Source organism: Podarcis cretensis (assembly GCF_951804945.1).
Source record: "Podarcis cretensis genome assembly, chromosome: 16".
Lineage (NCBI taxonomy): Eukaryota > Metazoa > Chordata > Lepidosauria > Squamata > Lacertidae > Podarcis > Podarcis cretensis.
Genome location: NC_137186.1, coordinates 12,046,003 through 12,060,388, shown reverse-complemented (window position 1 = coordinate 12,060,388; position 14,386 = coordinate 12,046,003). Strand labels below are relative to the sequence as shown.

Here is a 14,386-nt window from a genome sequence, read left to right as displayed (position 1 = left end):
AAGTCGAAAATTCTGTTTCCCTTCCAATGGCTTTGAGGACGTGAATGCTTTTGGACTACAACTCCCATCATCCCTAGCTAACAGGTCAGGGATGATGGGAATAGTAGTCTTAAAAAATAGTCTAAAAACAGCTGGAGACCCAAGTTTGGGAAACCCTGCTTTAGAAGAACTCAGCTAACATATTGGATGCAAGAGCCTTAGTTTTCTTCTGCCTGGCGCCTAGGTGGGCAAAGTACAGTGGTACCTTGGGTTACATAAGCTTCAGGTTACATACACTTCGGGTTACAGACTCTGCTAACCCAGAAATATTACCTCAGGTTAAGAACGCTGCTTCAGGATGAGAACAGAAATCGTGCAGTGGCAGCAGGAGGCCCCATTAGCTAAAGTGGTGCTTTAGGTTAAGAACAGTTTCAGGTTAAGAACGGACCTCCAGAACTAATTAAGTTCTTTACCCGAGGTACCACTGTACATCACAGGCAAACCTTCCTGCAGGTCCCCCAAATAAGCACCAACAAGAAACATTTTTGAGGTGGGGTGGGGTGTCCCCAGCATGATTTTAATTATATTCCAAGCCATCACTACACAGAAGCCACAGCCCTTGCCCTCGTCACAGTCCCAGGCAAGGGGAGTGGCACGATGCCCACATGCATGCCACCCTCTTCAAAATTCAGAGTTTGGGGCCAGAACTGACGTAGTGATGGCATTGATTCCCAGTTCCTCAAGGGAACACCATGATCCTCCAAGCCCCAGCAAATGAAGGCATCCGTCCTTCCACGAGCCCCCTGCCCCATCACCCACACCATAACACCTGCCACGGAGTTTATGCCTTGCACGATCTGGAAGAAAACAATACATGGTCATGTTTTCAGAGGAGAGCACATCTCCCTCCCTGCCACACCAATAACATTAAATGTCCTTCTGGAGACAAAAAAAAATTAAATAAAAATCCGTGGACCTCCTCAAGGCAAGGCTGTGATGCAGGCATGCTGAGAGGATGCTGGGCCCCCCCCCAAATCATCGCTGCCCCACTGCAGAAGTCTGTGGTGAAGTGCCCCGCTCTGCCCCCACACAAAACACACAGACACACGGACAGAATGGGGGTCCCCTCTGACCAAGCAGCTTCGCAAAATCAAGTCCTACTGCCTGGCGCAGTCGAGAGAGATGGATCTTCAGGGCGCTCAGCCCACGATGATGCTGAAGCCGCAATGGAACCGGTTCTTCCAGTGGTTGAGGAAGGCGCCCAAGGCCAGGGTGACTGGCAGAGGGGGGAGCTTCTTCTCCAGGACAGCCCCCACACACCAGCTACTGTCCAGGAAGCCTAGAAAGGGAAAGAGGGGGCACATTTTGTGTAGGTTTAAATATTTACAAACTGTAATTTGATATATATATTTTTTTAAAAAGGATAATAAGGCAGCAGGGCCCTATGGGGAAATATAGTATTACTACAATAGGGTTGCCATACGTATGGAATTTCCCAGACATAGTATGGTACTCGGAAACAGTGTCTGGGTGGAAATCACTGCAATGTCTGGAGAAATCCGGACTTAGGCAACCCGTGTTGGAAGTGTCAAATTTGGCGAATTTCCTTAAAAATAGCTCAGAAACTTCATTTTGTTGTTGGTGAGATTTTGGAAATATGGCAACCCTATTAACTATAACATCAATAAAGATTGGGCGGTAAAACACACACACACACACACACACAGAGAGAGAGAGAGAGAGAGAGAGAGAGAGAGAGAGAGAAAGAAAGAAAACAATGTCTCAACTGTATGGTTTTTAAAAGGTGCCTCAAAGAAAGCAGGGTGGACTTCTGCCGGCCTTCACAGGGGAGGTCCTGTCACACTAGGGACTCAGCTCCTGGTAAAGGCCACCTGAACCTCAGGGGAGTGGGGGACCCCCAAGTTAAGATGCCAATAGCAGCCACCCAGTTTACAATTCCCCACTGCCGGAACTTCTCAAGCAAGCTGCTGAGATGCAGTCTATCTCCGCTCTTAAAAGTCTGGTCAGTTTTTCTCAGACTCCGCTGGATGGCCTTGAGAGCCCCCAAGCTTGGTTTCAGGAGAGCCTCACACTCAGGGAAGACGTCCAAGATGAGGCATCTCTCTGAAAATCCGCTTAAACCTTTCCCGGGATTCAGCTCCTGGCTTCCTCAATCACCAGCCCTTCTCCTCCAGCTCAGACATTTCTTGAGGGGCGATTTTGCCCTCTTCATGTTGCTTGGAGTCATCTAGCTGCAACCTCCTAATCTCTTTTCCCCTCACCTCCTCAGGATGTTCCTGTCCCGTTCCCGTACCCCCCCATGACACCTCCACAGGGCTCACGACAGGCGGGAACTCAGGTTCCCTATCCCTGCCAAACTCATTTCCTGCCACAGAAAGACAGGCAATGGCGGATGAAGGAAGGGCTTATGGGAAGCAGGGCCTGTGGCAGGAAGGTTCAGGCATTTGATCACACTCTGGCCTCGCACAGGGAGGGGGTCCCAGCCCCTCACTCACCTCTGAAAACCATGTTGGCCTGTGGCAGCGTGAGCTGATATCCAAAGGCAAAGCTCGTGTCTTGCAGCCGAGTGTTGGCCTCAAATTCTACCCCGACCTGGATCTGTTGAGGGGGAGAAATCAAGAGGTCAAACTTGGCCAAAGAAAAAGTGGGCAATGGGTGGGGGCACCGAAGAAACCCCTTTTTGACTCACCTGGTCATTGGCACGGTGATAATAGCTGGCGTGAGCCCCGCCATAGCCAAGGTTCAGGGTGGCTATCCATTTGAGGGCTACAGAAAAGAGGGGGGGAATACACACAGCACAAAGGAACACATTGAAATTCATGGACCCCAATGAGGGTTTTTTGGGGGGAGCAGATTTGTGTGGCTTAATGACATCTTTGTAACAACACCTCTATCCTGTCTCTATTCTAGAGTGTGCCAGATTAGGGAGTGTTAAGACTACACAGACACTTCTTAACACAGTTTTCCTGGCTACAAGATTCCACTTGAACCGTTATACAGTTTTCCAGGGAAATCAAAATATCTGCTGTCAGACTGGGCTGCTATTTTGAGGAAGGGAGAGTAGAATCCTTAGAAAAAAAGGAGGGAGGGTAAATCCTTTTCCTTGCTTCTCCTTCCACCTTCCTTCAGAAAGTAAAACACATTTATTTCACTAAGGGTGTTGAGAATTGTTAGGAGATGCCATCCCCCCGGTGTTCCCCTCACAGAGCTACATCCCAGAATTCCCTGGGAAGAGGAATTGATTATTAAGCCATCCTGGGATTTATGGCTCTGTGAGGGGAATAACTCTCAGCTCCCTTAGCGAACTACAGTTCCCAAGATTCCTTGGGTGCCAGTAATTAAACATGACTGTTTGGAAGAGGTACAAAAGTGACTCGGACACAGAAAAGCATTTGGACATGCAGGCTTCCTCCTGCCACATCCTGAAACAGGAAAGTCTGAGGGCAACTGAGAAATAAGCCTTTCTGCAAGTGTTTCAATCAGCTCTGGTGAGGGGAACCTTTAGCCATCCCGATGTTGGCTGGACTACAACTCCCATCAGCCCCAGTCAGCATGGCCAAGGACCAGGGATGATGGGCGCTGTAGTTCAGCAACACCTGGAGGGCTGAAGGTTTTTCATGCCGATCACATCTGATGCCGAATCGGGCAATATCAAGAAGTTGCTTTTTGAAGAATCATGATGGAAAATAGAGGCCAAGTATGTGGGGGACAGTGCCTGCTCCTCAAGTCACACCCCAAACCTTCAGCAAAAGGAAACCAACCTGTGTACTTCCCAGCAAGCGTGACAATGGCCCCCTCTTCCCCCGGCCGCCGGTGGTACACCATTTCCCCGCCAAGGACTAACCGCGAAGTGATGCTCTGCAGGAAGTGTGCCACGACAATGACTGCAACGAAGGAAGAGCAAGTCAGTGCCCCCTCCCCAAAAAAGACTTGCATGCAGCTGCAAAATGACCAACACCCTTTGGAGAAGAGATGTGGCTTAGTGGTAGCACATCTGCTTTGCATACAGATCCAACCCCCAGGATCTCCAGGCAGAGCAGGACTGGGAGAAATCACTGCCTGGAACCCTGGAGAGCCACTGCCAGTCAGTGCAGGCAGTATGGAGCTAGATGGACCTGTGGCCTGACTCAGTATCAGCCAGCTTCCTGTGTCCCCTTCCAGACTGAGCTAACCAAGTGTTGGGGCAGCTACAGCAGAGATGGGCAACCTCTTGGCCTCCAGATCTTGCTGAGCTTCCAATTTCCCCCTTATCGCTAGCCATGCTGGCCAGGGCCGATGGAAGTAGAAACAAATAAAATCTGTGAATAATGGGAGGGAAGTGTATTAAACCTGGGGAAGTAGATAGTGACCGGTCTGTTTTGTGAAAAGGGAACTGAAAACAAGGGAGACTAGGAGATTTTTTTCTGGATGCTTGCGAGGTTTGTAAAACTCGGATATTAAGAATGAGAACATATTATTGAGGAAATATGATTTAAAATTATGTTTAATGATTTATATGGACAGATTAGCTCTACTTGCTTAAGTGGGAAAATAGAAAAAAGTCTAAGCAGGAATTGAACATGCAGAGTCAATGGAAATAGCAATGGATGGGCAAGTATTATAAATCAAGAAAAACGTATTTTACAGTGAGCAGCAAAGAAGGGTTGGAAAAGAAGCTGGGGCTGATGGGAGTTGTAGTCCAGCACCAAAGGTTCCACATGCCTGCTCTGTAGGTCACACCAACTTTGGTCCATCAGCATGGACAGAGGGAACTTCTTCTAGTCCGAAGGCAACCTCCCGCGAGCTGTCACATGCCAATGACAGGCAGGCCAGAGGCCAAAGTAGACAAAGCAATGCATGCAAATTTGTACTTTGCACAGGAGGCAACCTTCTAAACACACAAACACCTCTCTACCTCCTCCACCCAGGCAAGCCACGAGGCATTATCTGAGTTCAAGGGCATGATCTAGCTAGGCAAAAACACCTGGGTGGGGGGGACAGCAGGGCCAGAGAGGGCTGTGGTCTGGGCAGAGTTTTGATCAGAGCCTGGGAAGTTCGTTTTAAAAAGGAACTAGTTCAAGTTCAAAATGTCTGAAAAGGAACCTAATTCCAGTTTATGTCTGTCCCTTAATGAAGCAACCTTCAACAACATTCAGTAGTTTAACCAAGTGATCAAGGGCAATTTCCCTGTTCCCACACCCAGCATTCAAAATGCTACAAGCAGCCATGCTGAAATTTAATGGAAACTTAAGGTGTTTTTAATTGTGGCTGCTTTTACAATGCTTTTACCTAGAACTGCTTTGAGAGGTTTTCAACTGTTGCTGTTTTTAAGAACGTTTTACTTTCTTCCAGAATGTTTTTGATTGATTTTTGTTTTTATTTGTTTATTAGATTTATTTATTAGTTCTATACCCTCATTAAGATCTTCAGGGCGGTTCACAGAGTAAAAATACAGGATAAAAACATGAAAAATAAGTAAAACGAAACAGCGAAACAATAACCTCCCCCTTTCCCACAGACGGATTCAAAAGGCTGTAGAATATTAATCCATTTTTAAATTGTGCAAATCCATTTGCCTCGGCTCCTTGGGAGAGGAAGAGTGGGACAGGAATTCAATAAAGAAATAAAATAACACACTAGTCAGGAGTTGAGGACGGAAGCAAATTTGTCCCATCCAGGGGGGCAACTGCTAGACTGCTACTCTACCCCTCTCCAGGCATCGCTGTGGGCCACAAAGAAGCCATGATGTTCTTGCCCCATGTTAGAAGCTGCCACCAGGAGACATAGGGCCTCTCACTGTCTAGCAGGCCCTACATTACATGGTAGAAACTCCATCCTTCTCTAGGGTTGGTTGCTAAGCAACACAGCAGCTGTGGGAGAGTCGCCCCCTCTAGTGGTCATTCGAGGGAAACATTGGTCTTGGGGGCTCCCTCCCATTCTAGGCCTCCAAATGTCTTTTCTTTCTTTTTTTTAACTACATTTATTTACCACCTTTTCCTCCAAGATGGTTTACATGGTTCTCTTTTTCCCATCGTAACCTCACAACAACCCCTGTGAGGTAAGTTAGGCTGAAAGACACTGACTGGTCCAAGGTGACCTACAAGACTAGGGCTAGCCACCTGAGAAACAGTTTCTATCCAAATGCAATTTTGATTTTAAACACAGTGTATGGTAGTCTCTATGTGAGCATACTGTATTCAATTATGGGGTATCAGAATTTTTAGGGGCTAACCAGGCTGGGATAGTTGGGATAGCAGGTTTGTTGGTTTTTGAATGTCTGGTGTAAATTTTTTTCAATTTCGTTGTTATGTATGGGACAATGACAATAAAGATTATTGTATCATAAGTGAGCTTCGTGCCCAGTGGGGATTCAAACCCTGACCTCCCAAGTCTTAGTCCAACACTCTTAACCACCATACCAGGGTTTCCCAAACTAGGGTCTCCAGCTGTCTTTGGACTACAGTTCCCATCATCCCTGACCAGTGGCCGTGCAAGCTAGGGATGATAGGAATTGTAGTCCAAAAACAGCTGGAGATGCACATTTGGGAAACCCTGCATGGTGTCCTATTTATTCTGCATTCATCCAGAGTCTGGCTCCCTCTCACTGCCTGCCTGCCTCACTCCCCATCATGTCGGCCTCTCTCTCTGTCTGCTTCTCTACATTTGTACAGGCAACTCTCCATTTGTGCACATTCAAGGCACACGTCACCACAAACATGTGCATCGTGTGAACCCGGAAGGGGCAAAAACGGCCCCCAAAAGAGCCCCAAAGTGGCTCAAAAACAGCGCCTAGCAATCCCACAAGCCTTTGCAAGTGCAATCCCATGAGCCTTTGCACTGACCGTTGAGGCCCATGGAGAGTTGGGAGTCTGAGGAAGGAGGCTGGGAGATAGCAACTGCGGCGCTTGCAGGCTTTTCCCAATTGTGTTCCCAGTCTATGTGATTTCACTTAAATGTGTGGTGCTTCAAAACGTAACCACTGCGTAAACGGAGAGTTGCCTGTATCTATCTATGCACATGTGCGCGCACACACACACACACACATTTGTATATTTTCCTGGACAAGCTGCCAACCAAAGAACTAAGATATTTTTTTCCCCAGAGAGGGGCAGGCAGGATGCAAACAAGCCTGCGGCAATTGCAAAAGGTTGCCAAGATGGCAGACAAGCACTCACTCACTTGACTCGCTGATCAAGTCAGGGTTGCCCAGCGTCAGGGTGGCAGTGTAGTCATCACCCCGGTACTCGGTATCAAACTGCCAAGTCACAAATTTGGACTGCTGAGTCTGGAACACAAAAAAGTTGGGGGACGGGGGACGGGAACAGGGTTGGGCATGGACTATTTCTCAAAACGAGTTTACAGCCTAGTTCTCAGAGATGCAAAAGCTCCCAAGGGGCTGTAGGTCAGGGCTGCAGGGGTGGAGGGCACATGTTAGCGGAGGCTGATCCATTAGGGCAAATGGGGCACTGCCCCACCCATCTCGTCTGTCCCCCCAGCTCTCACCTGCCTGCCTTACCAACCACCAGTCCAGGAGGTGACAGTACAGTGGTACCTCGGGTTAAGTACTTAATTCGTTCCCGAGGTCTGTTCTTAACCTGAAACTGTTCTTAACCTGAAGCACCACTTTAGCTAATGGGGCCTCCTGCTGCCGCTGCACCGCCGGAGCACGATTTCTGTTCTCATCCTGAAGCAAAGTTCTTAACCTGAGGTACTATTTCTGGGTTAGCAGAGTCTGTAACCTGAAGTGTCTGTAACCTGAAGCGTCTGTAAGCCGAGGTACCACTGTATGGCCTGCCAGCTTCCCCTCTCCTTAGTCTCAGTGTTGCCACTTACAGAACTCAACAGCAAGGAGGAGGGTGGTGGCAAAACTAGAATTATTTGGCTCTGCCTGTCTTTAGCTCTGGCGCCACCCACTGTTGGGCTCCATGGCTTCCGCCCTACCAGCCCCAACAGGTACCAGCCAAATGCTGCTGCACTCAGATTCCCATCAATCCCAATCCACAATATCTGGAGGGCCCCAGGTTCGCAGTCCCCTGATTTACAGCCTCTTCCACCTCTCAGACAGGATGCCGTTGTTAACGTGACAAAGCCTCACAGGTGTGTGAGATGCTACCTCTTTCTTTCTTTATTTAGGATTCATTTTTATTTAGAAAAATATTTGCGTACTACCAATTCATAAACAATATCCATAGTGTAAAACACCATTAAAAATGGGGTGGGGGGAGATAAAAAGGTAAAGGGACCCCTGACCATTGGGTCCAGTCGTGGCCGACTCTGGGGTTGCGGCGCTCATCTCGCTTTATTGGCCACTGGAGCTGGCGTACAGCTTCCGGGTCATGTGGCCAGCATGACTAAGCCGCTTCTGGCGAACCAGAGCAGCGCACTGAAACGTCGTTTACCTTCCTGCCGGAGTGGTACCTATTTATCTACTTGCACTTTGACGTGCTTTTGAACTGCTAGGTTGGCAGGAGCTGGGACCAAGCAACGGGAGCTCACCCCGTCACGGGGATTCAAACCACCGACCTTCCGATCAGCAAGTCCTAGGCTCTGTGGTTTAACCCACAGCGCCACCCGCGTCCCTGGGGGGGGGGGGGAGATAGGATGGTTTTTTAAAAAATTAACCGTTGCATAGGCCTGTTGCTTGCCATCGAACACTCAAAAAAATATACGCTGACGAGTTTTCAGCCTGGCAATACCAAAAGCATTAAGATCCTGCCTTCAAGCCCATTGGCCTCAGACCCAAACACTCCCTGTGTAGTTTTTACCTGGAATACAGCTTTTGTCCGTATCCGCTCAGCCAGTAGGTGGAGCACCTGAGCGTTGAGGCTCCCAGCATTATTAATGTCTCCAATGAGCGTTGGGAAGGCCTATGATGGAAGCAGGGAGAAGGTAAGGAGACCCAATGGCCCATCTCGTCTCGCCGTGGCCAAGCACTGAAATTTAGCACCAAAGCAGCACCTGAGCCAGAGAACAGTCTCCCCACCTGTGTGCTCCAGCAACTGGCATTCAAAGGAAGGAAGACTGAATGGATTAGAAACCCATGCTCAAGAGAGAAGATGGTGCATAGATGCTGCCATTTCCCCCCCCTTCCACCTTATTCAAGATGGCATCAGGGTGAGCAAAGGTATCATTCTGGAAGCATCTCTGCCTCTGCAGAGGTTGTGACTAAGCAGCAGGATGGAAGGAAGGAAAGAGATGCAGCTTTTTCTTTGGGGGAGTGGGAATTTTGGGTAGAACATATTTATTTCACTTTTAACTTGTATATTGCCTTTCTATACACAAGGAGGCTTACAGCAACAAAATGTACATACCTTATAGTAATCTTATCCAATACAGAAAGTCATAATGAAACATAACTTCAAAAGTAATATTCAATAATCGATTAGAATATAATAGCACACAATAAAATTAATTCTCAAAACACCAGCAAATAATAATTAAATATAAAATTGGGGGACTGGGCAACCTGTGGCTTCAAGGAATGACCCTGAGTTCAAGTTCCACCTTGGGCAAAAGATTCCTCTAAATCAGGAAAAAGGCCCAAATTTTGTCATCTTTCCTCACGGGGGAGTTGCTCCAACTCCTAGATCGTTTTTAAAAATAAACTTTTATTAACACTTTTCACAAGCCCCCTAAGACCACATATCTAGAACCATGTTGCTGTTTTCAGTTCTTTCCCCACTTGTCACAACCCCACCCCCCAGGAAAAAAATTAATGCTTTGCTCACTTCCGTGGGGCTCAACTGCTGGTCTCCCACATATGTTGTATTGAGATGATAACTTGATTGTCCAATTGTGCTCATGTGAATAGTATGGGTCACCTGGAAGAAGGAAAAAAGATGCACTCCGTTGATGGAAGAGAGTCTTATTGTCTTTGAGAAATGAACACCATGATCCAGCAGACAGCTCATACTCCAGGTTTGGGGAGTTCTGGGATCTGTAAGGCTGGGTGCCAGGGTGTTTGCAGATACCAAGATAACTGCTGGTCAGCACAAAAATACAGGTAGCACAGAAGTATGTTTTAGCATAGGTGGTCCCATCACACAGAACCTATTGTACAGTAAAGTTTTATCTGATTCGCTGGGTTGCAATGGAAAACATAGAAACCTTATATGGAGTGTATAGATCCCCGTCCATCAGCAAAAAACAGATCCCCCCCTTCCTATTATTCCAAAAAGAAACTCTGTGGAGAATTCCTTTGAGGAATCCATCCCTAGGCGAATTATTTTTTGTTGGCATCCATCTGTCTCAAGAGACAATGGAGTAGACCTCCAGGGGTGAAATCTAAGCACTGCGTTAGCAGCACTGAAGTGGTCTCCCAGGGTGTAAGTCTCTGCAGTGTGTATGGGGGTCCTGGGCTGCCCAGATAATAATAATAATAATAATAATAATAATAATAATAATAATAATAATTTATTATTTGTACCCCGCCCATCTGGCTGGGTTTCCCCAGCCACTCTGGGAGGCTTCCATAGAAACCAAAAATACACTAAAATATCACACATTAAAAACTTCCCTGAACAGGGCTGCCTTAAGATGTCTTCTGAATGTCAGGTAGACCCTCCTCTCGGCCTTGCTGATGTGGTCCAAAGGAAAGCAGAACGAGACGTCTGGCACCAGCTTGGCTGCAGGAGTTGCTGGAGGGAGGCGTAAAAGGCGCTATCCAACCGTCTTAGGGATGCTATTCCGGATTTCCGTAGGGTTTGCCCCATCGCTTTTTTTCTCCCAAAGATAGTGGAGGTTTAGGATCAGAGGTTTCCTTCTCCCATTGGACCCACTTTTTGTCCGGTCCACTCAATCCTTCAGAGCCTGTCTTCGCATGCAGGGGAAACCCCTAACTCACTGAGGGTTTGAAACCCATCGGCTCCCCTCACTTGCTTTAGTTGCCAGGGTGTGGCCGCTGTCGCATGCTGACAGCTTCTGGGAGCCACAGGTAAGATTTGAGTGCAGGCTGGGGACCAAAGGTGGACAAAAACTGCTCCAGAAAGAGCATGACGTGTCTCCTCCCCCACCAGAGGCACTACCCCTCCCCTTACACCTTACAGGGAGCAATATGGTAAATATTGAACAGTATTTCCCACTTCCCCCTTTTGCCTGCAAACCAGACACTGTTCCACTGCGCCACAGCGCTTCCCTTGGGAGCTGGACCCATTTCTCCACTTTATATGACTAAAAATAGCCAGCATGATTAATAGCGGCAAGGGTACGCACCTGAAAATGGCTGGTGAGGGATTTATTAATGATAAGCTTGACTCCTTCTGTCTGCTGGGGGAAGACTTCTGGAACAGAAGTAGGGAGGGAGAAGAGAGACAGAAGCAGTATTTAAGCTTACAAAATGAAGAATATGAATAATCCAGGAATTCCTAGACCAGAGATGGAGAACTTCAGCCCCAAGGGCCAGATGCGGCCCCCCAATCCTCTCTACCTGGCCCTTGGGCCCTCTTCCCAGGCCACACCCCTCTTGAGTCCTGCTTCACCCCCCTCCTTGAGCGTTTTTGCCTGACTGGAATGCATCCTTGAACTCACTTTATGGCTCCTACATGCCTGGATGGGCGATAGAAGTGTGTGTGAGAACATGGAGAAGCTAGTCAATTGTCCAAAGGCAAAATTGTTTTGCAGCCACATAAAGTGAGAGGTTTCTGCATGCACATCTCTCTCCAACCTCCACCCAGCAAGCAAGAGGAATGATCATAGCTCAAGGACACATTTCTAGAGGATTATTACTACTACTAGTAGTAGTAGTAGTACCCTGCCCATCTGACTGGGGTGCACCAGCCACTCTGGGTGTCTTCCAGCATATATACAAAACATTATAAGGGGGGGGGGACCTTCCCTATAAAGGGCTGCCTTTAGATGTCTTTTAAAAGTCAGATAGTGTTTATTTCCTTGACATCTGATGGGAGGGCATTCCACAGGGCAGGCGCCACTACCAAGAAGGCCCTCTGCCTGGTTCCCTGTAACCTCACTTCTCACAGTGAGGGAACCACCAGAAGCTCCTCGGAGCTGGACCTCAGTGTCCAGGCTGAACAATGGAGGCGCTCCTTCAGGTATACCGGGCTGAGGCTATTTCGGTCTTTAAAGTTCTGTACCAACACTTTGAATTGTGCTTGGAAACATACTGGGAGCCATTGTAGTTCTTTCAGGACCAGTGTTATATGGTCCCAGCGGCTGCTCCCAGTCACCAGTCTAGCTGCAGCATTCTGGATTAGTTGTAGTTTCCGAGTCAACTTCAAAGGTAGGAAGCTGCCTTGTGTAGAGTCAGCATTCTGTGCAGATTAACATCTCCCGGCTCTATGCGGAAGTGCTGGGGGGGCTGAATCTGGGGACCTTCCACATGGAACATAGGAATCTTCCTTATAAGTAGTCATTGTGATCCTTGTGGTTCGGTATGAATGAATTTCTCATGAATTTCAGCCGCGGGGAAGGAATGAAGAGGGAAATCATGCAGGCAATAGGGGAAGCTTCTTGGGGTCTGGTAGTGTGCAGCAACTCCTGCTCTGACTGGCAACAGCTCTCCGGGGTCTCAGGATGGGTCTTTCCTTTCCTCTCCCCTACTGGTCCTTTTTAACTGGAGATGCCAGGGACTGAACCAGGAGTCTCCTTCATTCGAAGCAGATGCTCCACCTACAGAGCTATGGCCCTTCCGCAGCCACACAAAACTACTCAGGGAGGGTGTAGAGCAGGGTGAGGGCCAGCAGAGAAGTCCGAGGGCCAAACAGAGCAGCCTGGAGAGCAGCACTTGCCCCCAGCCCCAGCTCCGAGGTTCCCCACCCCAGCAATAGACCGTCATGAGGACTAGGGGGCTGCCTGCACCAAAGGCTTCATGAGAAAGGTGAGAGCTTTGAGGAGGGATGAGGAGGAAGAGCAAACGACCGCTTACCTTTGCATTTCCGATGGAGCTCATCGAAGCTGCCCGGGTTAGCAAGCGGCTCCTTCCGATGCGACCCCCTGCGCAGCCCAGGCAGAGGGGACAGCATGTTCCCCATGGCCCTCTGGAACCAGGCTAAGAAGCTTAGCTTCGGCCCATTGGTTTGGCGTTCGTTTGCTTTTTAAGGTAGAAATCTATTTATAAGAACTCTTGCGTCCCACTTCCTGCCTCTCAGTTTAAAGAAAAGACTACAGTAACGCCAGGTTTTAAGCGGAGGAGCGCTTTAACACCAGCAGCCGCAGCCATGATAACCACTCCCAACATCCCAGGACAACTCGCTTCTTCGGATATTTATTGCCAACGAGTTAACGAAGTTTCACAAGAAGCTTGCCAGGTCAGAGACATAAAGCGGGACCTGGTTTGCGGAGTTTGCAAAGGAAGACAAAGGATATGAGGGTTCTGAGCAGGGGGAAACCTGTCAGTGCATGCTTTGGATGCTCACGAGAGGCTTCTAAAGCAAGATCTGGAGCATGCACAGAAGAAGGAGGAGAAGCTCGGATAACTGGGCGCATACACGCACACAAAACAGCAGGCAACGTCCTGGCAAAAAGCGGGGGTAAGCTTGTGGTGGTGGTGGAGAAATAAGGGGCATCAGCCAGAAACTAAACTCTAGGAAGAAACCCACTCTGTGATCTTGATGGGGGCAGCCATCTTGGGGCCCCCTTGACCCCACCCGCCCTCTTCCAGGAAGCGAATTTCAGCGGTTGAAGCCTAGCATGTGCTTTCAGCGGCCATGTTTGAAACGGGCACGCAACACGCAAGCACACGCGCGGGGAAGAGAGGAAGCAAACAAGGGCTGTGATTGGATAGGAATGTTGCAATCGATGTTGTTGTTTTCTTCTCCCCCGCCCTGAACTGTTCTGTGATTGGGTGAAAATGTTGCAGCCTCCTTCTTCCTTCCATTCAACATTCCGAAACCGCCGCTCTCGCTTCAAGCCGCTAAATCAGGGACATCTGTGGCTCTCCAGATGTTCTTCCATCTGGGCTCCTTGGGGAGGAAGGCTAAAATCGATGCTTACTTTGGAATCTTTCTTGGGATCCCTTCTGATCCCTTCTGTATCGGGCTGCAAACTTCTGCACACGCTAAGCGCAACGGGTTCCCTTCGAAGTAAATGTTTACCCAGAGATTTTGCTCCTAATTGGTGTTCATCTTTTAGCTGAGTGGGAGACAACGTGTCCTTTTTATGCGATTGCAGGATGAGCGCTTTTAGTTAAAAGTGCCTTTTAATCTTTTGGTGGATTTTAATTTGGTATTGTATGCTTTTAAAAAAGAAAAGTTGGGGCGGGGGCGAATCTTAGTAATTTTATTTATTGACATTTATATTCCTGCATTAAGGGGTTGCTCTGTGGGTTAAACCACAGAGCCTAGGACTTGCCAATCAGAAGGTCGGCTGTTCGAATCCCTGCAACGGGGTGAGCTCCCATTGCTTGGTCCCTGCTCCTGCCAACCTAGCAGTTCGAAAGCACGTCAAAGTGCAA

General features: G+C 48.4%; 1 protein-coding gene across 2 annotated transcripts; it reads right to left on the bottom strand.

Annotated features, from left to right (window-relative positions):
• Positions 1-521: 521 nt before the first annotated feature.
• On the bottom strand, positions 522-13,602 carry TOMM40L (translocase of outer mitochondrial membrane 40 like). Of its 2 annotated transcripts, none has more exons than XM_079958379.1 (9): positions 12,860-13,602; positions 11,191-11,255; positions 9,708-9,800; positions 8,745-8,846; positions 7,159-7,264; positions 3,762-3,884; positions 2,690-2,766; positions 2,496-2,598; positions 522-1,318 (listed from the first exon to the last, which is right to left on the bottom strand). In XM_079958379.1, exons 1-9 carry the CDS (start codon positions 12,963-12,965, stop codon positions 1,179-1,181), a joined length of 915 nt encoding a protein of 304 aa, XP_079814505.1. In that variant the 5' UTR covers positions 12,966-13,602; the 3' UTR covers positions 522-1,178. The 2 variants fall into 2 exon arrangements, with proteins under 2 accessions (XP_079814505.1, XP_079814504.1); XM_079958378.1 differs by having other exon boundaries at positions 11,191-11,258; positions 12,860-13,601.
• Positions 13,603-14,386: the final 784 nt, after the last annotated feature.